Below are 25,688 nucleotides of genomic sequence, written 5' to 3' on the forward strand. Positions count from 1 at the left end.
TGTCTCTCTTCCACACATGCATGCATGTGCATGCACACACACGAAATTCCCATGCAGGAGCCTGGGTCCCGGGGAGAGTGGGGAGGGGAGGGTCATGGAGGTGCACCAGCCACTGCATTGGACCCTCCCGCACTCTGCAGCCCATCCCGCTGAGTGGCTTCCCCAGAGCCACACAGCCCAGAAGTGAAGAATCTAAGATTAGGATCTTGCAGAAGCTGCCAGTGAGATTGGGAATATGTGGCCACCTCCAAAAGTCAGAAGTCAGTGGACACCTGGAAAACCACACTGGGAAATAGGAAGAAACGTGGCTGGGCAGATCCTATCTTTGGTGTCACTGTGCAAAATGCCCTGAGGCACTTGGATTCTCCTCTAGCAGACTCCCGGGCGCTGCCTACACCTCTGAGTTCAGGCTGTTCTCAATCCCTTCGAGGTGGGCTGTTGTGAGGTCCCCCGGTGGTCGTTCACTGGGACACTCCATTAACTTGGGGGAGGGATGAAGTGACCATGGTTGTTCTTCGTTCCTCTTTACAAGCCAGCTTTGTCCACGCTCTGTCTCCCCCCCTATACTATAAACATGGTAAAGGCAGGTGTTTGAAGGATAGGTGCCTACCTCTGCGCTGGAGCCTTTGGGAGAAACCAGGGAGAGGAAGAACCAACCCCTGGGCTTGTGAGGTGTGAGGATTCTATCAAGAGGAGCAGCCCCGTCAGAAGAAGTTGGCACATTCTCACTGGGATGGCCACCGAGCCGCACTCATCATGCTTCATGAGTCTAGAGAATTTCTGAAAGCTTGAGTTTCAATTTTGTGAAAGCCCTTTGTTCTAATAATTTCCAGTCTTTCACGTGTCCATTCTCCTCCAACAAGGTCCCCAAATTTGGTTAGGGCTACACCATTCCACCCCAAGCCTTGAGTCTCCTATCCAGACGTTATCGGAGCCATCAGAACCTCCGGGTGTGCAAATTGGGCTGACCACCCTCTCATAAAAGACATTCTTTGGACATTTTGGCCATGCACCTTCCCAGCCCGGCTGGAATTCAAGAAGTCCCTGAGACAGAACAAAAATGGAAATGAACCGAAGGAATCAAGTTCTCTCTCTTCAGGGAACCTCAGAAATGGTTTGGGTTAAGTGCTTGCAAAAATTTCATCTTGTCCTCATTTTGTCTCCATGTTTTGCATTTCTCTAGTGCTTTACACCATAGGCTGCCAAAATGAGATGTAGATATTCCTTCATCCTGCCCCCACCCCCAGTGTTTCTACCACAGTCCATTTCCTCCTATCTAGACAGGCACCTCCCTCCTTCTGCAGTGGCGTAAGAAGGAAATGGAAATACTGACGACCTGGAATGCGCAGGGCTCTCCAGGGATTACAGACCTTCAGTCAACCAACCAATTTATTTGGTTAATCCTTTGAGGGTAAAGCTTAGACTAAGCATTTCCAGGGCAGTGGTTTCAGGGCCAAAATAAAGAAAACCTTTCTAAGAACGAGAAGCATCCATAGGGGGACGGAGTGCCTTGTGATCTACTAAGCTCGCCATGGTAAGGCATTCAGGCTGAGCTGGTGGTTGAACGGGAGATCCCTGCCTTAGAAGGCAAGTGAGAGTCTAGACACCTCTCCTTCCTTTGTAATCGATTCTCTGATGTTCTATTCCATCCACCCGTTTATTGGGCATATCGGTCCTTTGCCACTTTACCTTGGGTTGCTATGACCAGCTTCTAGGCATGTCCATAATACTTAGGGCCTCCATTAAAATAACAAATCATAATTTGTCTTGAATTATGTATTAATTCATTTATTCATTGGTTATATATATATATACATATATATATTCATTGGCTATAGCAGAAATCTATTTGAATCTTAAGCTGCGGAACAAGAGTAGGTAAAGAGGGTGGAGGGGGTTTAATGGAAGTCACATGACTGGCTTTGCCCCTCCTCTGATTTGGGAACCTTGAGCAGATGACTCCTCTGGGAACTTTAGTTTCCTCTTTTGGAAAGTGGGAATGACGACAGCATCTACTGGTGGACGTTGAGAGAATAAATGTAGAGAAGACAACTAGCCCTGGTTTTTTTCCCCACTTACTGGGTAGTTCAAATGTTAATTCTCTGTCTCGGTCATGTTAGGCATCTCCCCCACACCCTCACCCAGAGGCCACAGGGACCCACACTTCTGTAGACATTCCATTGAGTCAGACATAGTTGTGTTAGCACCTGTCTCCTGCAACCTCAGGACTACACCAGGCATTTTAAGAAACTCCAAAGAAGCGCTGGTCCTTTTGCTGCCCTCAGAGGGCTCACCATTTCATCCAGAGGGGTGTGTCCTACTAGAGATAGCTGCCAAAGACCCAAGAGTGAGATCCGGAGGGAGTTCCCCTGAGGAAGAAACCACAGTACTATCAGCTTACTCAGCCAGCAGGGATGAGAGCCAGCACGTGGGTAAGGAAAAGTCCTTCGCCCACTTTCCGAAGGCCTTGCACAAATTATAAAAATAACATTTATCAAGTTCATCCAGCTTCTGCCTCAAATTCCTTGAATCCTACTGAAATTGTTACAAAAGTAGGAATCGCTGCTCTCATTTCCCAGATTAGGACAGTGGAGCTCAGAGGGTTGGGTGAGCAGCTTTGGGGCTCAACCCTGTAAGGGGCAGAACCAGGGTGCTGACCGCTGTGTTCTTCAGAGGAGCTCAGGTGCGGGACGAGGCAGCTCCCGCCTGCCGAGAGCGACCCTGGAGAAGTAGCTGGGAGAACCGGTGTCTTTTGCATCTTTTCATACATAGTGCATGTTCAAGGAACACCAAGAAAATGGAATTTGCCACACCACTACCTCAAATATTGCCCCCATTGTTTCTAGCATGTGGTGTAGACTCCACCCCGCCGTTTCTGCCATGTGGTGTAGACTCCACCTATAGGCATTCATCCTCTTAGGTGAAGCATTGCCCTCTCCAGAAAGTCATTTAAAATGTGTTTATGAAACAATGGGAAGACTATAGGACATGTCTTAAGTTGCCGACCCCAAAGGGTAAAAAAGATTTCTCAAATCTACGCCTAATTACTTCCGGGTTATGGGAGAAAGCAAGAAGAAAGGCACAAAAAGGACAGTTGTGGATGGAAGAGGTAGTTTTGCTCAGTTTCCGGGTGTGTTTCCAGGCGTGTCGTAAGCCTTGTGTTCTATGCAGGAAACCCTGCAGTGTCAGTAAGAGAGTCGCAGGGTGTGTGCACTCCTCGATGGCCGCTGAGTCCAAGCGGGAAGCAGGGGCCATTTCTCGGTGTCTTCTTCATCCTCGCGTCCCAGGAAGGGAGCCGATACCAACTGGGTTCTCTGGACACAAGAGTAAGAAATCTCCATGAGCACTTGCATTGCAGTATAGGGAGTGTGGTGGGTCCAGGGAGAGACACAGGGGAGGGAGGTGGAGATGGACAGACAGACATCAAAAAAAAAAAAAAAAAGCCAATAAGAAAGAAAGGGGAAATTGAGAGATGCGCTTCTAAAGGTGTGCCGGGACATCCTTCAGATGACTAGAATTTAGACTTTATCCTAAGTGCAGGGGGGAGCTCTCCAGAGGTGAGAAGCAGAGGGCTGACAGAATCGGACGTCCATTTGAGGAAGAGGAGAGACATCTATTGAACACCTCCTGAATGCCAGACCCTTTACAAGGGCTTTAAAGCACATGATCAAACTGAGAAGTTTCCCTGCCCTCTCACAGTGAAGAAACTGAGGCTCAGGGAGCCGAAGCACCTCACCCACAGCACTCCTCCCCTTTCCTTCTGCCTTTCCTCACGCCACCCTACCGGCACGGCAGGGAAAGAGCCTCCCTGGGAAAGTGTGCCCAGAGCAGCAGTTCTCCAGTGCTGTTCAGATGATCTGATTTGCAAAGGACAGAGAGAAATCTTGGCCTCAACCCCCCAGTGGTGAGGTCACTTCTGAGCATTCTCCTTTTCTTGCACGTACCTTCACCAAAGCGTGCCTCTCTCCTCACTGGTGAAATGGGACAGCATCTGCCCGTGGTGGAAGGAGGAGGACAGGCAAAAGGAACACACTGACATTTCAGAGAAGATTCCAAGCAGTTTTCCCAAATACCCATGGGATGTGCTTTCTCCTGGTGGTTTATGAATAATTTTTCAAGAGCACATGTGCGAGTCATCTAAGGAGACAGAACAGAAAGTCCCATGGCCCGTTACAGCCTGTCCCATTGATGTGGGGCACCAGAACCCCCTCCAGGAGAATCAGAAAGAGCGCCTGCATCAGAACGAAGCCCCTGGGCTGGTCGCTGTGACCGCCCTGAATTTGTCATGGCAGCCTCGGCCTGGCAGGGACTTGAAGTCGGCAGAATTATTCACGATCCCCGCAGAGGCGGCCACCACCAGACTCTCCTCCCAGCCCTCTCCCCTCCCCTCCCTCCTTCACTCCTTCACTCCTTCTCTCTGTTGGTATTTATTCCAACTTAAGAAATGCCAGGCATCACGACTGGCCCTGAAAAGCTTTGGATGAGGAGAGTTTTAAAGAAAACAAGGTGAAATTTAGGATCAGGTACATGTGGTTTTGGGCTCTGGGGCCCACCACTTCTTGGCCCTCTCACTTGGGGCACGCCAGTTCTCTTGGCTCCTGCCCAACTTCCCATCCATAAACTAGCAGTAATAATACGTATATGGCAGGTACCTATCAGGGGTGAGACAGTGGATCCAGAACTGTGGTTTTTTTCCTTCTGAGGGCAACTGAGAGATTTTCTATTGAAATGCTTCTTCCTGCCTATGAAGTTTTAGCAGTTGAAGCATCCAGTTAGGAATGACTGAGTGTGGTTTTTTTTTTTTTTTTAAGGCATACTCTTTGGGGCACAAGTTGAGAGAGAGACTTTGAGTCTCTTGGTCTTACTCCACTTAACGAAGAATTGACTTTGCTTCAACAGCTTCCCCCAACCTCTCAAGCCCCTATCTGCTCTGAAATGATTCTGCTCTCTGGATTGAGAATCAGTAGAATCGTGTTGTCCGCCTACTATGTCCAAAGCATCATTTTCAAAAGCCGTGGGCGGAGGTCGAGACCAAGCCGTGAACCCCGGCCCTCAAGCAGCCTGCGTGGAAGAAAGGACAGGGACCCTGAAATCGGACAGGCCAGAAGTTGGCAGGGTGCCGTGACCCATGGACAAAGGCAGCTGGCCTCAGAGGGCTTTCCGTGGAGGGGGGGGGCGGGGGGGGGGGGGGGGGGGGGGCGCCTGTGTGCAGAAGGGGGTCCGTGGCCAGCCCTCGAAGGCGAGCACCAGCCACGTCCTGATAGGCCGGGATGGTGCCACGTGGAGCAGGGAGGGCCTGGTTTGAGGAACGAGTCTTCATCTCTTGCTTGGCAGTGGCCTCCTGACTCGGAGCCCAAGAACAAGCATGGCTCTGTGGTTTGGGGCTGCTTCCACCGGTTTTCTGCGGAGAGCAGCCCTGGCCCTGCCAACCCAGCCCACTGCCCCTCTAGGAAGATTCCTTTGTCTTCCCTCCAAGCCTGCCCCGCTCCCGTCATCAGGGCTCCACGTCTTCTTTCCCCACTCTCAGACTCAGGACCAGACTCCTTCCTTCTTTCCATCCCTGGCATTCACTCAGGGCCCCTTGGGACCCCTCTCCATTCTTGCTGTTCATTTTCATTTCTTTCTTCTCTTCCTTTTTTTTTTTTTTAATTGTTTCTGTTTTAAGTGGGGGCACCGGCGTGTAGCCAGCATGGCCTTTGCTGTATAATTTAGTTCCATGTTCTGTACCCAAGAAACATGTAAAAAATGTAAACAGCGTTCACCCTCCGGGGCGGCAGTGCGCTTGGGAAGCAGCAACCAGTCAGGCTTGCTGAGCCCGCTGCTTTGGCAGTATTGAATTCTGTCCCCAAAACCACATGCTCATTTCCCTATGTCTGAAAGTAAACTTTCTCAAGCCAGGCCCAAGGGATGGGGTTCTGAGGGGAGCTGAGGTTTGGCTGCGCCCAGGATTTTGTTTTTGTGTGTGTGTTGCAAGCCCCCTGCTCCCACCCCATCCCACCAGCCTTACTTTGTGAAGTCGCCTGGGTGTGTTATCTATAGACCTAGACCCAAAAAAGGGCCTTCCACCCTCTCTTCCACCCCCAGCCCTGGGTTTCTTCAAACTCCCCTAATGTTTCAGCCAGATCCAAGTCCCAGGAGGTCCCGGGTACATTTGTGCACGGTCCTTTTCCAGGGAGGGATGGGCTCCTCCGGGCTTGGGAGAGGTGCCCCTGCCCAGAGGCATGCTTCTGTGCCGGCTGGTCCCACAGAGATTTCCTGGGCTCCTGCCCTCCCTGGGGCCCTTGCCCACACCGGACCTATCCGTGCAGCTGGTGGACAGGCGCGCTTGGCTGGTACTTGCGTCTCTCTCCGTCCTGGGTCACAGCAGAATTTGGCCAGCAGATCTGGTCTGCTGGCAGGATCCGGCTTTCAGGAATGCAGCTGCTGCCTGAGTGATAGTCAGGTCTGCAGGGCTGCCTGGGAGCAAGGGGTCCGGGGAAGCAGAGAAACTGGCAGGTGTCGGGGAGCTAGGGGCAGGGGCTTGACGTTCCAGAGAAGGTAGAAGGCTTAGGAGCCCAGGCTCCAGAGCAGCTGTCCCAATAGAACTGTCAGTGCCAGTAGACGTGTTCTATATGTGCACCGCCCGATAGCGTAGCCCCTAGCCACCTGTCGAAATGTGGCTCGCAAAACCGAGCAACTGTTCATTTTACTTAATTTCCGTTTAAGTAGCCCTGTGGGGATAGTGGGCTACCTGTTGGACAGGGCTGATCTAGAGTCTGTCACATCTCGGAGCTACCACGTACAGGGAGGTCTCAGGGGGAGTTACTCAGCCTTCTCATCTGTACAGTGGGGGCAGTAAGCGGTAATTGTGAGAATTCCAAAAAATAGCACACATAACGCACTTGGAACGGCACTTGACCTAGAGTAACTGCCACCTGAATTCGTTCAGTTCAGTCATTGCATTTACATCCTTTTAACCAACCTGGGGCGTAGGAACCACGTTCCCGTTTCATAAATGTGGAAGCAGAGGTTCACACATGGTGGGGCAGGAGTCAATCCGGTTCTTCCAGGGTCCACACCACCTGTCCCAATCAGTTGTTTAAAAATAATATTTATCTCTTTTCCAGAGTGAGATAGGACATGTTAATCTTTTTTTGTGAAACAATGTCTTAAATCTTTTAAAATGTGCATATACCTTCAATGGAGGAGTTTTGCCCTTGGAGTACATTTTCCATAATTCACCATAAATATGGGTGTCTGTGGTCTCTCACCTGCCAAGCTTTCTGTATGGCTTCCTCTGGTCTGTAACATCCAAAGGCCTGAGCAGGCAGGGCCATGCACGACCCTTGCCAGCTCCTGTGCGTAGCTCACTGCCTGACAGGGGCACTCCAGGCAGAACGGGCGGCTGGCAATCCCCGGACGGGCCCTGGGGTTTCCATTTCTCCCGCCCGAGGGAACCATCGTGCACCTGCCCACCTCTTGGAGGCTGAACTATCCTTCGAGGTCTAGCTCAAATGGCGTCTCCTCCATATGGCCACCTCTGAACACCCACCCATGTGCAGCCTTCACTCTTCTGATATCACATAGCCCTTCTGGAACCATCCAATGACCCAGAGCACAAGCTGCCTTCTGCTTTGCATTTCCTGCATCCACAGCTTTTCATACCAAATGCCCTGTGAGCAGCTAAGGATTCGGGCTCTGTCTTTAACATTTAAGGATTTCCTGTGCCGACCATAGGGTTTGCTGCCTGGAAAGTACTCAGAGGGTGCTTCTGGATTCACTGAATGAGGCCGTTGGAAACAAATGTCTGCTGAGTGATGTCTCCTTTATGATTGGCTTAAATATACAGATCAGTGTCTGTAAGTGATTCCCTTGTGGGGGAGGGCGTAGTCCCCTGATACGTGCAGTGGGTGACCAGAGTGAGGGAGGGCCTTCTTAAGTCCCCTGCTTTGTCCCCTCCATTGCCGACGGGGTGCGTGCCATCATGTGAGTTGGGGGAAGGGGTCCTGAAAGCCCACCCTGGGCCCCAGACTGAAATTTTCTCTGCTGCTCTGTGCCTCCACGAGCCCCCACCGCTCCAGAATGTTAGCCACACAAGCGCATTGGTCTTCGTTGTTTCCAAGATGAAAAAGAGGGCCCAGCACAAAGTAGGCGTGTGGTAAATATTTATGACCGAAGCTGCACTTTGCTCTGTTCACAGCTTTGTGCAGAAAGTAGGAAACAGCTTCCGGAAGCTGGGCTGCAGGGTAAAGGCTCTACCCTTTTGCGTCTTCTTCTTCCGGGAGAGATCGGTGTCTCAGTGAGGTCCCAGTGAGTAGATGACTACAGAGGTTGATGGATCCATAAGGGACTGTCTTTTTGGCTTGTGAGCCTGGCTTACCCTCTGGAGGTCTCCCAGTGCGAGGCCCAGCAGAGGAGAGTATGAAAGGGAAAGAGATGGACTGGAGGGAGGAAGACTAGATGGAGGGGGGCGGAAGGCGCATACAGAGTTAAGGGGGAGGGGGAGCGGTGACTCAGCAATAATAAAGGACAGTGAAGGGAGGAACCTGATGGTCATGACAACAGTTGATCACAAGGACGGGAGTCAAGTGAATGGCAGGCGAGCCATAGGGGCTCCACCCAAAGCCTCCACCCTCGCTGTTCCGGAGCATATACACCTGCCAGCCACTCTGTGAAGCAGGCGCTCACTCCCTCGTTTACAGAGGAGTAAATGGAGACTCACAGAGGTTAAGTAACTTACCCAAGTTTCTGCAGCTGGCCCAGCGGTGGGGCAGGGAAATCTCAAGTTGGAACCCAAGCCTGTCTTCCTCTACAGCCTGGAAGAAAGCAGTAGGGAGGGATGAAGTAGAGACATGTTAATTGTATGTCTAGCAGGTGGGGCATGCCAGAACGTTTGCATGTGTAAGGGTCCTCCTCCAGGGGAGGTACGAGCATCTCATTTTGCAGTGGAGGAGTGTAACCCTCCCAAAGGGTTCAAGGTCATGCTGTCAGCACAGGGCAGCAGCTGAGATCCCAGCCCACATCCCTTTGACTTTAAGATGTGTGTGACTTCCACCACTCAGTGGAAGGTTCAGGGACATGGCAGGTGGAGGGATGGTCGAAGAGTTCATATTGTGGGTCCCAGATCCTGCTGCTTCTTTGACACTCTGCTTTCGTGCAGATGTGTGCTGCCTCGGCCACCCCTGGGGGAAAGCACCACTCTGCACGCTCTCTGTCCCCCAGAGTAAACTGCTCGTGGGGTGCTGGACATGTAAGTCAGCAGTGGCCATTGGGCAGTTGGTGGGCAGAGCCCCCAGGTTGCATGTCACAGTCACCGGCCCTACCTCTGAAATCTGGAGGGCCAGGCCAGAGAGCAATGCTGCCCTTGTCCTTGAGAACGAGAGCCCCTATTTGAGCTTCAGGCTCAGCAGGACACTGTTAAAAGCCGAAGCAATCCCCGTCCTCTTGTTCCTTGCATGAGTCAGTGCCCGGCATCCTTTGGGGCCTCTTTCTAGGAGAAATCAAGCTCAAGACTGCCTGGGGAAGAGCACTGCCTGCTCTTCAAAAGCAAAGACAAGGGAGCCAATCACTCCGCGGTTTCCAGCCCTGGCTCCCCAGGGTTATAGGAGGGGATGAGGGAATCCTGAGCGCTGCAGTGAGACCCCAGGGACGGTGCACTTAGTGTGGCCATCTTGGCATCAGGTGGGGGTTCCCTGCAGGGCATGTGACTCGGACTTCATCGTGGACACAACTTAGAACACACAGGTCTTAATTAGGAAAGCTGGAGAAGAAGAGGAAGGAACGGGGAGCACGAGGAAAAACAAAAAAGAACGACCTGGAAACTCCTAGTTTTATGAACTCGCGAAAGTGTTGTTCTTTCAACACACAGATGTTTTTAAGTGAAAAATCACTCCTCTGACCTTTCTTGAATAGGCCTACGTGGTCAAAACTGCCATTAACCACTGTTCAACTAGCTTGGATGTGGTCAGCGCTCTTCTGGTTAACCCGTGAACATCTCAGGGCTCCCGGAGAGAGGCCAAGAAGAGGTCTACAGGATGCCTAAGACATACCGCTTGGGTCTGTGTGGCTCTGAGCTGAGTGGTGGAGACTTCCGTGTTGCAGGACTTCGCTCCAGAGCCGGCTATGTTCTCCACTCGAGAGCCAGGAGAGAGGGCATTTTGGATGGAAGCTACCTGGAGTTGTGTTCTCTGGGCTTTGGTTCCTGATTCTCCATAGGTGGTTTCCGGGTGCCAGATTTAAAGCAGACAAGCATTGCCCAGTCCCATTCTAGAGTCACGGTATCTCAGTATTCTGGGCTAGCACTGGAAGTGTTTCATGCTCAGTGTACTTCTCCAGAACCGGCAATACCTCTGGGCTCTGAAATAAAAATCGTGGTGCTTCTGGATTCCTATGTGGAGTTGGTAGTGTCACAGAGAAAGTTTCATCTTTCGCCGGCAGCGTCTCTGTTCCCATCTCGAATTGAATTAATACTTCAGTTGAAGCTAACAGTGCCCCTTGATCTGATCCAGAGTCTACGCTGCTTTTACCGATCCTGATCTATAATTGATGAAATTGCATGAATGGCTTTCAGTACAAAGACTGGGGGGTAAAAAAAGAGAGAGAGATTTGGCAACACAGAAAGATAGCGGCATGCTTTTAAAAAGCCGTGTGCTCAGAACTGTGCTTGCAGCAAGATCTGCATCTCGAACTTTGTCCTTCATGCTTCTGCTGTTGACATCATCTGGGAAACTGGGTTTGTCATGGCTCAGCTGTGGCCCGTTTTCCCCCTTTTCTTGCCTCTGCTCTGGCCTCTGCTCTCCAGAGCCCATGTGACGTTAGGAGTTTGCGTTTCGGACCTGGCCCTCAGATACAGATTGCCCTGGAAACTTTTTTCGTCCGTGCCCCTCCCTCAGCCCGAACATACCTCGAACACAGATCCAACCGCGCTGTTCTCTGAGTATCTGCTTCTAGAGCCCCTTATCTCCCCCTCCCCCCACGGGAGCTATTTGTGAGAAGGGGTTTTACCTTTATTGCCTTTTAAATCTGGGATCCATCTCCACCCTGTAGACCAAGGTGAATAAGGAACCTACGTGTAGTAAGTGCTATGTAACTGTACATTGAATTAAGTGAATAAGTGAATGAATGAATGAATGAATGGAGAAAGAAATAGAAAAATTCGAGGTTTGGCTGGAAAAAAAGAATCTGAGTCTCCCAAAAGAAAACTGAGATCTCTGGGAGCCCCTAAACCCCAGCCTCTCAGCCCTTAAGAATTTCAAGAAGGTCCCCGCACGCACTCTCCTAACCCCGTCAGCATCTTGCTGTTGGAGGAGGCACATGTGCCGTGAAGTCACCCGCGGACCATCTGGCTGGGGATCCCGTGTTTCCTCTGCGACGGGAGATTACGTAAGCTGGACAGCATCCTCCAGATGTTAGCAGTTTCTGCTCATTTTTTTCCCCTCCCTTCTCAACAACAATAATAATCATTAAAACAAACAGAGGCCTCATCCCCTACCCACACCCCTGAAATTACAAACAGGTGGACACAGATGCCCTTCCCCTCCAAAGGCCTCCCGGTTCCTCAGCGAGGCCGGCCCTGCGCTGAGCCGGACAGGACAGCCAGGCGAGCTGCCCCGGGGCTTGGGCCACAGGCCTCAGCAAGGGAGACGTGGGCCATGTCATGAGAAGTCCCTGTGCTGGGTTTTCCCTCTCCCGGGCTCCCACCCCCAAAGCTTTGGCCTCCAAGTTAAATGGATGTATTTTGGAAGACTAGGTGGCTTAAGAGATTAGTAATGAGATCCCAAGTCTTTCACTGCTGGGTCAGGAGTTCAGAGGCGGGCCTGGGTGACTGGTGAATGGCATAATTACGGAGCCGGGAGCAGGCCTACGGAGGGCCCGTGTGAAATGAGCCCAGCCAGGCCTTTCAAGGGGTGGGGGGGCTGCCAGCAGCACAAAAGCTGACCGCCGCATCCGACAGTAATCACTCTCCCTTGTTAGAGGATTTACTAGCTGGAGAAGCTGGAGCCCCTGCCCGGTGTGTCCTCGGAACGGCTGTCTGGGCTCCAGCGCTGGGTACAGCCCAATGCCTGGCTCGCCTGTGCATAAGGTGGGGAGAAGCTGCTCGCCCCTTGGGGTGGGACCGTGCAGACTAACGCTTCATACCGTATGAACTGGTGACCAGTGTCATTATTCGTAATTCGTAACCCGATCATGTCTCACCTGGCCTCAGTTTCCCCATCTAAAAATAGGTGAAAGTGAAGCTCCCCTCCAGCATGACACGGGCTGCGTTTACCGGAGGTGAAAGCAGCTGGGGCATCACCATCACCGCCTCATGCTCACCATTCATACACCGTGGCCCTCAGTACCCTCCCCTGTATCGCGGGAGATAGACGTGGAGTACCCGGGGCCGGCAGGCGTCACACCCGGCCCTCAGCAGCCTCGACAGGTGTGGCTTGGGCATGCTCCGAATCTGTAGAGTAATAGAGGGCGGTGATGCCCGCCTCCCAGGAATGCGGGGATCTGCACGTGGAGTACTGTCGCTGGTTTCAACTTGGCCTTGCCATCTCTCACGGATGCTTTCTCAGGTCCCTTGAATAAACTTTACCTTTAGAAGAAGGTTAGGGCATCCGGTTTCCGTCCCCTAGAACCATAGAATTGATCATGAATCATTTCTCCTCCAAGGAATGTAGTTTCACTGTAAAAGCGTTAATGTGCTGCAGAACAGGGATGTCTTCAGTGAGTTCTACGTCTGTTCCGCTCCAAAGCCTAGCTGCTTCTCCATGGTCATTAGATCAGGCTAGGGGTTTGGACCCTAAACCTCAAGATTCCGGACATGTGGGAAGGTGCACAAGGCCCCAAGATCTTAGACCCCTCTGGAGTGTGCCATACCTAATGTGTTAGGGACAGACCTCGGGGGCATTGAGGGGCTAGTCACCCCAGGGCAGAGCCCCAAGGCTGGGAGGGCATCAAATGCCAAGCGATCTTATCTGGAAGTGTCTCCTGGGTGGAGGCCTTGAGGTCCACTGCTATTTCCAGAGCTCTGGGTGCTAGGAAGGAGGCATCTCTCCACTCTGCACACCCCTCTGTACACAGGAAATTCAGCTTTGCTTGATTGTCTGTCCATGCCAAATAATAAATCTCGAAATTGAAAGAAAAGCAGTCCACTCCTCCCCCCTCCTCTCTATCTCTATAAGGCAGGCATCAAAGGGGAAGGCTGCTCTGGAGGCCTGGGGAAAGTGATAATTGTTTCTAATGGTCGCTACAAGAAAGCCTGGCTTTTCTTCCTCTCTCTCTCTCTCTTTCTCTGTGTGTGTGTGTGTGCGTGTGTGTGTGTGTGTCTTTCTGTCTGTTTCTGTCTCTATCTTTTTTCAGTGCTATTAAGTATGTAAAAAGGAGGTCAGAAGAGGGGATTGGAGATGTGTGTGTGTGTTTATCTGTCAAACCTCAGTTGCCCTTAAAGTTCTGTATGTTCAGGGGGTCAGTTTGGAACGACGGGCCAAGGGAAGCCAGGATGGACATGGGAGTGAAGAGAGGATTCCAGTGCTCTGCAGCCAGGAGAATCTCGATGTTTGGGTTTCCAGTGTTCATATATACATATATATGGTCAAATAAGACCAGGCATGTGAAACACTTGTTAGAATGCCTGATACAGGTTTCCTCCGCTCTCCGAAAGCAGGGTGCTGTTGCGACACCTTTTGTAAACCAAATGGCATAAAGCAAAGAAGCAAATGCTGTTAATTTATAGGACAGAATTTTTGAGTGTTCCCAGACCCCCAAAATAGTCTCTTTTAGGCCTTTCTGATCCCTGAGGCCACATCTCGCTAACGAAGCCACAAAATAAATCGAGATCAAGCACAGATGCTCACAGGCACAGGCCGAAGCTCTGGTGGCTTGATCCTGAGATGCTGAGTGTAGTTCTGGAGAAGCCCCTATGGGGCGGCTCTCACTACTTGGGATGCACACTGCTTCTGTAAGACTTGCCGCAAACAGACCCTGAACGCTGTTCTTGCTTTTTGCCTTCTTTCATAAAAGCAAAAATCCTCTTTCAATTTCTTTTGGTTAATGAGAACAGGTACCAATTTAGGCCTTTCCTACAAGCAAAGGGGTGCAACGTGAACTTTGGAAAAGCAGGGGATATCTGTATATAGTAAAGGATCAACAACATTGTTCTTGTTGGTAATTCATTCTTTTATTCAACTAGTCTTGGCTTTAGTGCTTACTTTAGGCTTTTCACTGCTCTTGATACTGAAGATGTAAAAGACAGTGAGCTGACAGCCAAGTTCAAGGATTGCAAATAGGTTCATCTCCTAGGCCAATCCTGACCAATGGTGAGTGGCTTGCCGTAGTGTTTTATTAAGTGTTATATTAAGATGGATTCTGGGGTCTCCACTCAGGGCAGCAGCATGCACCATTTAATTAATGGTGTCTGTCCCGAGCAAGGGCTTGGGGGAAGACAGCACTGATGTGTGCCTCAACTGGTTCAAGAGTCTCGAGGACCCGCGTCCTCCCTGTTAACGATCAGCCTATTTCTCATCGAGGAAGTAGAGGTAATATTAATACCTTCCTCAAAGGGTGGTTCTAAGAATTAAAGGAAATAATGGAATCGGACAGGCTCTGCTGTGCATGAGAGTAATGGGAGAAATCACTGCAAATACCAGGTATTACTGCCATCATCGTATTTGTTGCCCATTAACTGCGTGGGAGCCTGGGTGGTGGACAGGTCCAGCCATTTAGTGCTCATGAATGAATTCAGGGTCTCCTGGGGCCTTCTCTGTACCACGTTGCTGTTCCCATGTCCACACCCTGGGCTTCTGGATCAAATATGTCAGCCCTGAACCACGTGTTTGGCCTTGGAGAAGCCACCTTAGTTCAATATGGCAGCATTCACCGAGCCACGCCTAGTGACCCGCACTAGACACCAGTGAAGAGGAGAGAGAGATTGGGCACAAGCACTGCCCTTGACTCAAGCATGGAGACACATGGACAGACAAGAAACCACAAGAGGGGTGACCAAAAGCTACTGGGGAGTCTCCACCCATGGGGTGAGAAGTACAGGGACCCTGAGTCAGATCACTTGGCTTTGACTCTTAAGCTGAGAGCAAGTGCCCTGTGCCTTCCAAACCTTGGACTCTTATCTCTCAAATGGGGACAAAAGTGCTTATTCCTCCCAGTTGTGGCAAGATGATACCTGGGCAGCATCAGTACTGTGGACTGTCTCTGAGAGTCGGTGCCCTTTCCCTCCCGTAGCGGAGCACTGAGGAGGGAGCACCATGTTCTGGAAGGGAGAGCCACACTGGCTTTACGAAGGTGGCTTTATTGCACCTGGCCCACTCAGTGTTATGGTCTCCGTGGCCTGACCCGTGGTCTCCCAGCCGGCTTGCCCTCCCGCCATCTCCATATCAAGGAGTCCTGCCTGTGGCCTCTTACAACCTTGCAGTTCTTGGGGAAACAGCTCGTCATTGGATCTACAAGCCTGAAGGTTAAAATGTGGCCCAAGTGGAAATATTTGGAAACACTACCTGGGGTGTGCGTGTGCGTGTGTGTGCGTGCAGGTGCGTGTACGCACTTGTGCATTCCCCCATGCTCCCCCATCCTATTCCTTTTCCTCTCTTTTTCTATGAGCCCCATTCCCAGGTCCCTTTGGGTTGAAAGAGGAAATTGGAGAGGATGGGCCAGAGATTTGAAGAGCACTTCTTCCCTCCTGTGATTGACAAAAGGGCATGTAGATCTATAAAAGCGAAATTCAATAGAAACCTCATGGCATCTCCCCTGTGTGGGAAAATACCAGAACTCCCGCTCCCCCTGCTCTCCCTCTGTCTCCCCGCCTTTGTGTACGACGTGTGTGGGTGGAAGATAAACTGGATTTAAAAAACCCTTTGAAAGCAAGACATCGTTAACTCCTCTAATTGAAAGCAGTCCTCGGCAAAGGGGGAGTTTGGAGGCGGGTGCTGGATGGAGTGGCTGGTGGTGCGTGGAGTGGACAAGAGCCCCTAAGTCCTTGGGCCACAGAGGCCTCCGTGTCTGTCAGCCCAGGCAACCCCAGTCACCACCAGACATCCCGGCTCGTCCCAGAGGAGCTTGCGGCCCGGCGGTCTCTCCCATCCCCAGTGGGCCCTGTTCCCCATCTCTCTGTCAGATGTGATGGCTGGAATCAGATCTCTGAGGATACCCCCAGCGCAAATATCCAGTGATCTCAAAGCTTTGGGGGAAGAACCAGCTCTTTGTCACATGCCTGAAAAGAAAAGAAAACAGAAAACACATTGCCTGAATGGCTACAGTAAATGTTTACATTACCCCTCTGGTGTTCGTAGAAAGGTGGCTGTGAAATTAGCCTTCCAGAGACCAGAGACATGGGGTCCAGGAGCTGACTCAGGGGCTGACAGAACAATCCCACTTCGTGACAGAGTCTCTCTCCTGCAGCATTCACCAGGAAGAGGCTGGGAGAGAAAAGCTAGCAGAATGTCAGAACTGAAAAGCCTTTTAGGGATTCATCTTATTCTGTCCTTCTGCACATGGGAAGGACGAGTGTCAGAAGAAGTAAGCAGGTGGGTCAGCTCTAGCAGCCAAGCCTCTTGCCTGGCAACCCAGGGCTCTTTCGACCACATCACCCACCCTGGGGCAGCCCTGTAGGGGCCTGCTCTGGGCTGCTGAAGCAACTTCTGTTCAGGAGAAATCCCAAGTCCATCCTCCATGACCCTGGGAGATAGGCAAGCAACCGTTTTCAAGGCGGCCTTGATCTACCATTAAGAGTGTGGGCTGAGTTTGTGCTTTAGCATTGAATCCTGGTTCCTCTAACGAGCTGTGTGACCTTAGGCAAGGTACGGGGGCCTGGAGTCCTTATCTATAAAATGGGTATAATCATAGTACCTCCCTGACAGAGTTGTCATGAGGCCTGCATGATCTAGTATGTATGGAGACCTTAACAAAGCACCCAGCCTAGGACAGGCACCCCCTAGCTGCTACCGCTCCTGCTGGGACTCTTGATCTCGGGGCACCTACTGCGTCCTGGGGCTGGGCGATCAGCTAGGATTGACATGAGCATGAATAAAGCATGCCTCTCACCTTGGAAGTCTTCAGAATTTCAAGGGATAAGACTGGGCTCTAAACAACCATAATCCAACCTGACAAGCGCTGTAACCAAGGTATATAAAGAGCTATATGAAGACAAGAGAGAGCAATTAATTCTGCCTGGCGGGGGGGGCGGTGAGCAAAGGGGCTTTCAGAGGAGGGGTGATATTTGAGACTGGCTTTGAAGTGTGTGTAGTATTTCACAAAATGGGCAGCCAGTGCGGCGGAGCAGGGCAGGGGGCCGGAGAAGTCTGGGCACAGACATCGTGGTGGTGGAGTGCAGGGCATGGGAGGGAAAGCATCCCTCGGGGAGAAGGGAGCACTGCTGTGCACATGTGCGGATGCCCACCTGCTACGTGGGGAGGGGAGCAGGGAGGAGGGACAGCCACTGGCAATGAAGGTGGTGACGGGGCTGAAACCGGCTCCCGAAGGCCTTTGCAAGCTGTGTCTGGGAAACCTCCCATCCCGTGGTCCCTGGGCAGCCATGGAGGGGGTGATAAGTAGCGGGGCAACAGGATTAGTTCTTCATGTTGGCAGGGTAATTATGAGGACCTTGGAGCAGGGAGAGCAGGTCGAACAACTAGAGGCAAAGAGAGGGTAGCTGGTGCCTTCCTATCCATCAGACGAAGGGGATGTTTTGACCAAGACAGGCACACAGAACATGGCATCGGAGGGATCAGAGTCTGGCTTCTGGCCGTCCTACACAACTGGATAGATGATCTTAAAGTGGTTGTTTAAAGTCTCATCAGAAAAGTGGGACGATGATTCCAACCTCTGTGAGCATAAATGACATTGTGACCTTGAGACCCGTGGTGGATGTTACGACTATGGGTGTCCTTAAGCTCCTGGGGTACTTAGGGGTCATTCCGTGCAACTACTATATTTCACAGATGGGGCAGCTGAGGGTGGGGAAGATGTCCAGCTAGTAAGGATGTAGCCAGAACTGATCTAGGTCTCCTGTTGCCCATGGGGGGTGTTGGGGTATCTAAGGCATTGTGCTAAAGACCAAGTGGGAAAGCAGTCTCCTACTCCTCGGGTCCTGCAGGTGTTAAGATGGGACTGGAGGGTGGGACGCGTGGGTGGCTCAGTCGGTTAAGCATCTGCCTTCGGCTCAGGTCATGATTCCAGGGTCCTGGGATCGAGTCCCACATCGGGCTCCCTGCTGAGCAGGGAACCTGCTTCTCCCTCTCCCTCTGCCTGCCGCTCCCCCCTGCTTGTGTTCTCTATCTCTCTGTGTGTCACATAAATAAATAAAATTAAAAAAAAAAAAGATGGGACTGGAGGGCAGTGGTTCCTCAGCTGCCATCAAAGACCTAGAGCTGGGCTTCTCCTGGAGAAAGGAGTGTCATGGGCACCCGAATTCCTGTCTGCTCTTTCTGCCATGAGTTCTTGGGGAAGAGGGAGACATCTCACTGGAGGTGGGTCTACACACAAAAAAAGCAGGACTGAAGGGCTCCTGGCTGGCTCGGTCAGAAGAGCATGCGACTCTTGAGCTCAGGGCCTTGAGTTTGAGCCCCACATTGGGTATAGAGCTTACTAAAATAATAAACTTTTTAAGAAAAAAAGTAGGATCGAGGGGGTGCCAAACATAGATGAGGAAAAAAGCACCAGTTCCTGAAGCCAGAAAATTCTGCATTTTTTTTTAAGATTTTATTTATTTATTTGACAGAGAGAGAGACAGCGAGAGCAGGAACACAAGCAGGGGGAGTGGGAGAGGGAGAAGCAGGCTTCCCACTGAGCAGGAAGCCCGATGTGGGACTCGATCCCAGGACCCTAGGATCATGACCTGAGCTGAAGGCAGACGCTTAACGACTGAGCCACCCAGGCACCCCTGAAAATTCTGCATTTAAATAGCAATTTTGCCACCTACTTGCTGTATTATGTTGTACAAGACAGCCCACCCTTCCTTGAGCCCGGCAAAAGGAATGGTCTCAGTAGATAACTCTTCAATTCCCTCTGAGTCGGGAACTCTAAATCAGAAAGCTTATAGACGTTGCTACTTAGAGGAAAAAGGAGGAGGAAGTATAGCCAGACATTTTCTCCTGGCAATGGGGAAGAGCTGTCCAAAAGTCAATTGAGCTGCCTATAAACGGAAGTGAGTTTTCTGGCTCTGAAGTAATCAAGAAGATACTGGGTAATCCCACCTCCAACCCTGAGAATACCTAAGGGAGGGTGCTTGCCAGCCCAACCATGTCTGCTCTTTGCCTAGCATCATTATATGAATTTCTCTCCCCCTCCCCACACCTGAACTGGCTGACTTATTTTATTAATGTATTTGTTCATTCAGTGAATATCAGTATTTTAGTCATTCAAAATATTACTGTATCTCACCTTATTGTGACAAAAAAGTTAACAAAAGATCTACCTTTTTTTAAAAGATTTTATTTATTTGAGAGAGAGAGAGAGAACAGCGGTGGGGGGGAGAGGGAGAGGAAGAGACAGAATCCCAAGCAGACTTCCTGCGAGCATGGAGCCTGACTTAGGGCTTGATCTCAGTGCCCCGAGATCACAACCTGAGCCAAAATTGAGAGTCAGACACTTAACTCACTGAGCCACTCAGGCACCCTGAGATCTACCTTCTTAACAAATTTCTTTGTGTACAATAAAATATTGTTGACTACAGGTACAAAAGACTTCTAGAACTGAATCATCTGGCTTACCTGAAACTCGATGTCTGTTGATTAGCAACTACCTTTCCCACCCTTCCCCAGCCCTTGGCAACAATCACTATTCCGCTCATCAATTCTGTGATTTTGACTACTTTAGATACCTCCTATAAGTGGAATAATGGAATTATTATTGGAAATTATTAATGGAAAAAGTGGAATATTTGTCCTTTCATGGCTGCCTTATTTTACTTAGCATGATGTTCTCAAGGTTCATCTTTACTGTCACATATGGTAGGGTTTCTTTTTTAAAGCTGAATGACATTCCATTGTATCAGTAGATCCCATTTTGTTCATCCATTAACCTCTTGATGGACCTTGAGTTTGTTTCCGCATCTTGGCTATTGTGAATAATGCCGCACCAGACATGGGAGTGGGCAAGGCAGAAAGGCAGGTTCCAGCTGGGAGACCCCTCTTCATCTGTCTAGGGGAACCTGAAGCCTAGAGGCTGCCCAGGTTTTTGGAGCCCCCTATATGTGTTGCACAAGGTGGAATGATGTGAAGAGACAGATTGTAGCATAACAGAGAGGGTAGAAGGTTGCTACATTCATCCCCCCGACAGCTCTGGGGAGGGTTGTTGGCATCATCAGAAGGACTTGTGTGTGCAAGAGTGGATAATCTGAGGGAGAGAAGAATGGCTTACGTGAGATCTGAGAGGTGCAGATGGGGAAGAGGGAGAGGTTGGGAGAGATAGGGAGGCCACTGGAGAAACTAGAGGAAGGGAGATAATGAGTGAGACAGAACTCGCTTCCTGGGGTTGCTGGGGGAGCTTGAGTCCCCATGGAGTGTGGGATGTAACTCTTCTGCTTGTTCCCCCACGAATGTTCAGGAAAATCTAAATTGTTCAGTAATCCTTTATGCAGTCAGACTGGCTTTTTTTGGAAGGTGCAAAGAAGTGAGTGGATAAAAACAGAGCATCCGCAGAGAATCAGTCACCTTGGGATCACACTTGTATCCCTAGTGACCAACCTTGTGGCCAAGGGCAAAGCTCTTTTTCTCTCAGGGATGTGGAGCCCGGTGTACAACCATATACCCTCAGTAAATGGCTGCTGAATGAGCAGAATCCACAAGGTCTGTAAAAGTGGGAGGCTTGTGTGTGTTTCCTTCACCTTTCCCCTGCAGCCCGCTCCCCCCAGCTTCCCCAGGAACATAGATGGTTTTAAGATCAACTGGGGCTTTGGGCAAAGGTTCAGCTGGATTTGTTTGTTCCTCTCTGATCTGCTTTGACTGTCCCTGGTCAGGATCGCAGCCAGCTTGAAACAAACACAATCCAAATAGGAAAACAGGAGAAAAAATAACAGCAGTATGTACCTCTAAAGCCCTGTCTAGTGCTGATAGAGCTGATGAGATAAGAGAAAATTGTATTTAAACAATAAGAGGGGCTTTGTTCACGTCTTAGACTTCTCTGACCGTGAATGTTTTAGATGCAGAGATAAGGCCTCCCCCCACCCCCAGCACTCCAGAGATGTGCTCCACCACACTCTGCTGGGGACAGGCAGCTCAGAACACAGGGGAAAGAATTCCAAAATGATACATGTCCAATTGCTGGCCTGGATTTCAAATGCCATGGATAGTTTATGCAAAGTCTCGCACTGTTGTAAAATGTAACACAATCCACTGGCAGATCTGCCTAAGCTCCGTCCCAGTTGTTTTTGAGAAAAATAAACTTGAAGACATCTTCCAGCCTATTAAAGTGGCTGCTTTGCCCATAGTCTCTTTGGTATTAGGCTTCTAAAGATTTGAATATCAGAAGCCATCACCTGCTTCTGGCCAATGAGATGTTTGATTCTTGGCACCTCTACTCTCCTTAAGATGTTACCTGTGATATTCAGGACCCACTGGTTTCTCGGAGAGGGGGAGGGGAACTTTGGCAAGAAACAGGTTTCAGTACTCTTCAATGTTCTTAAAGCAGTAAAGCTCATTTCTTAAAGGAAACATTACATGGCAGCTCAATATCTAAGACAGATGAGTGGAGATGCTACAGGTAAAGCAGTAGAGAAGGAAGGAAGCAGATCTCACATCCTGACCCGCAGGCAGACACCTCCAAGGAATCCCTGAAAACCCATGACCTAATCCAACATTCAAATGTCAAAAATAAACCAGGATCTCCTTAAATGAGGCCAGCATGCCACTGCAGAACTTTCTGGGTGACTGATCTGTGATTCTCCAAAGTTGGCTAAGCGACTTATCTTCCTCTGTTTGGGGTTTCAAGAATGAATTGATGAAGATGCTAACAGTAAGGGACACTGGATGAAGCATACTTAGAGGACTCCATATTACCTTTGCAACTTTTCTGTAACTATAAAATCACTCCAATACAAAAAAAAGCTCATTAAAAAAAAAACACTGATGATTGCAGTTGTAGATTACAACTCAGGCATCATGCATTTTATCTTGAGTTTGACTAGTGAATTTGATACATGAATTTCTACTCTGTTTTTAATTCTTCTGTACTCATTTAGCAAAATCTCTGGGCAATATATGGTCTTGCTTTGTGTGATTTTTATAAGTGACATCATATTGTAGTTGTCCATTTATGCCTTGTTCCTTTTGTTTTGCTTTGTTTTTACTCAGTGTTATGCTTTTGCAATCTCTTCACTGACGTCTTGAACTCAGGAGTAGGGCTTCCGTTTTGAGTGGCCAGGACCCATGCTGGACCTGACATTAAATATTTCTAGTATCATCCCTGTATATGAATCTAATTCAGGCCTCTTAAGTCTTTTGCTGTATAGAAATCTGTCACATGAATATTTCTTACCTGATGCATCCCCTCCCCAACAGATGAGCATATAAACTATTCCCGATCTTTTGCCACTACAAATATTGCTAGAATAGGTATCCTTGAATATAATTTTTTTCTTTTTTTCCCTTTTTTGTTTGTTTTACATGTATGTTTACTGTGATTGATATTAGATTATCTTTTGGTTTTTTTTTTTTTTAATGGCTTTCAAGAGCCTTAGAGTTTGCTAGGTCAGCCTTTCTCAGGTGAGTAGGGTATAGGGAGACCCAAATCCACAGGGGAGTGTTGAGAGAGACGCCACATTCAAGGTCAGAGGGAAAACACAAATGTGATATGGCCTTCCGCAAAAGATCTGACCAATCTCAAGAACAAGCCAGTTGCTCCTAGCTTTTTCCATCATAGAACTTTTCTGTTTTCTGCTGTACGGTTTTCAGTTGTGTATGCTGGTGTGGTGCCTTGATGGATATCTACACTCATTGTCCACTGCAAGCTCCCCGCGTCTGTCTCGTCCCACGGTGCTGGGCGAATAGCCATCTCCCAACAAATCGGACTCCAATAAGAGAATGAACTGAGGGATGAAATGACATTTGGATACACAGTATGCACGCATATGCAGCACACACACATGCACACACACACACACTCTGTCTTTGGGGAATATGCCCATCCTGTCCAAGGATATGCCTTTCTCTGTCCGTAATACAGCTCTGAGCATAATGTACAGATTTGTTCTAAAATGGCCTGCTTGCGATGCATGACTCAATATCCCATCCCTGATCCTGCATTTTCTGCCACCTTCCCCAAGCAAGCTCTCAGAGTACCAGGCAGCTTAGCACACCCTGAGCATTCTAGATTTCTCCATTCCTCTGAGCCTTTTCTCCTGCTCCCTGCACCCGCAGTGCCCTTCCCCTGTGTCCGCTCTGTTCTTTAAGATCCAGCTCAGATGCCAACTCCTCCAGCATTTGTCCCCGTGAGCATTTCTCTGTCACCTCTACCACCAAAACATGTTCTCTGTTCTGTCCTTCACAGTGTTGAGGACTCCCTGTTCTACAGTAGAATGTGGGCTCCTGGAGCAGCCTCCAGTCTGTGCATCCCTGTTTTCTCCTGCGGTGCCCAGAACAAAATGGGTGGATAGTAAAGGTGCATCTAATTGAATTTAGTTCAAATGCTGAGACCCTCTAAAACATTTTTTTCTTTATCTCTTCCCAGGTGTGTCGAACAAAGGTGATAGATCTCAGTGAAGGCATTTCCCAGCATGCCTGGTACCCTTGTACCATCAGCTACTCGTACTCCCAGATGGCTCAGACCACTTTCTGGCTCCGGGTAAGCCAAAGTTTTACGAGCCTTAGAATCTCCAGCAGTGGCCCCCAGGAAGCACCAACTCCCATGACCCTTTTGCAAGATGGTTTGTCTCCCCACTGAGGGTGTTAATTGTAAGGACAGAGAACAAAACACTTAGCAGTAGGAGGCTCCCTGAAATAGAATCCCTTCATCGCGCATGGAATGCCCCTCGTCCTTCTTGTTTTGGCAAAGACTTTAGAAACCTTTTGTCTGCCTGGAACCTTCCATTCATCATTCAAGGCCTTTAAGATTGTCTTCTCCTCCTTGAAGTCTTAACTGATCCCACAGAGAAGTGACTGTTCTCTCCCTTCTAGTCCTGTACGTGTCCGGTCATCTGTCGGAAGGTGCTTGTCACATGGTATTATATCACTGTATTTAGGCCCATCTTCCTAAGGATTATGGATTGTGTTTGCATGTCAGTGACCCACTTTGAACTCCACAGTCTGCAGAAATGCAAGGGCTGGGTCTCACTTTGCTTTGTCTCCTTGATGCCTCGCACAGAGGCTAGCATGGAGAAGTGACAAATAATAATAATACCTTTTTTTGTGGTTTTAGGATGTGCCAGACACTTTGTTCCCATTATCTTACTGGAAACTCGCAGCCACCCTGTGATTCAGTTATTTACTTAATATATCACTTAGAAGTGAGGGAACTTAGGCCCAGAGACGCAGAGCGACCACTCCCTGTCACACAGCTCAGCAGGTGCAGAGCCAAGTTGGGACAGAGTTTCTGAACTTCAGAGCCTGTGTTCTTCACTGCCTCCCTATTCCCATCATGGACCCATGATGAGTGGTGCAGCCCCTGAAATGGAGGATGCTCCTTGAAACCCCTGCCCCGTAGCCTGAGCGAGTGAGTGACCCTCCTGTGCCTTCTGCATTTCAGGCATACTTTTCTCAGCCAATGGTTGCCGCAGCTGTCATCGTCCACCTGGTGACTGATGGCACCTATTATGGGGACCAGAAGCAGGAGACCATCAGCGTCCAGCTATTTGATACCAAAGATCAGAGCCACGATCTCGGTGAGCACGTTCTCATGCAGATGGCTCTTGGGACCGTATCTGCCCCGGGGCGGTTCGAGGAGCAGCTGAGAGCTAGTTCTTCCTTCACCTTTCCTCTTTCTTGCTTCTCTGGCATTCTGCTTGTTTTCAAGTCAGGAGGCTTTTGTGTATTCAGAGAAGCCTGGATGTGGCAGATATGGGGATCAGGGGCCACTGTCCAAGTCCTCCCTTCAAGAGCTCCCTTCTGCCAGGCACCTTCAATCTCAGGCGCCCCATCTGATCCTCAAAAGACCCTGAGAAGGAGACTGAGAAAAGGCCCTTTGTCCAGGTATCAGCGCCTGAGACCCCCAGGAGAGGCATTGAGAGACCCCGGGGAGAGAGGAGAGGAGCCAGGTCTTTGGAATCACGGCCACGGCTCTTTCCGCTGTACCCCGAGGCATCCCCTGTGCCCCATAGTGGAACCTGTGTCTGCACACCACCTGCAGGGCTCCCCACGGGAGGAGGAATGAGGAAAGGCCGGGACTGGGAAGGCAGGTAAAGAGCCAGGTCCTGCGTGCCGAGAAGCTGCCTCCACACAGGGCTGGTGGGGAGGACGAGACCAGAGTTGTCACTTGCACACCCTTCTGTGCACCCGCGTGTGCACGGGGCAGAGGGAAGAGCCCCAGCTCTGGAGCCAACGGCCCGGGCTTCAGTCCTGTCCCTGCCACTCACTCGGCTCGAGAAGGGGCACACTTCTCTGGACCTCAAAGCCCCTCATGTGGCATCTTGCTCTCCTCTTAGGCACAATGGGGACAACGGTGCCACTTCATCGTCAGAGCGAGATTGAGAGAGATTCTATGAGCTATTCCTTAGGGCTGTTGTGACGGTGCCCAGCATGAGACCCGGCACTAGGAAAGTCCTGTTATCCGTCCCACGTTCGCAC

General features: G+C 50.1%; 1 protein-coding gene across 1 annotated transcript in view; it reads left to right on the forward strand.

Moving 5' to 3' along the window:
• The window catches only part of PAPPA (pappalysin 1), a 253,181-nt gene that overhangs the window by 163,362 nt on the left and 64,131 nt on the right, over nucleotides 1-25,688 (forward strand). Inside the window, exons 12-13 of the mRNA XM_044920426.1 lie at nucleotides 23,638-23,751; nucleotides 24,652-24,787. Coding sequence (XP_044776361.1) covers nucleotides 23,638-23,751; nucleotides 24,652-24,787 — 250 coding nt within the window. The remainder of the gene's footprint in view (nucleotides 1-23,637; nucleotides 23,752-24,651; nucleotides 24,788-25,688) is intronic.

This window comes from Neomonachus schauinslandi, chromosome 13, assembly GCF_002201575.2.
Source record: "Neomonachus schauinslandi chromosome 13, ASM220157v2, whole genome shotgun sequence".
NCBI classification, from domain to species: domain Eukaryota; kingdom Metazoa; phylum Chordata; class Mammalia; order Carnivora; family Phocidae; genus Neomonachus; species Neomonachus schauinslandi.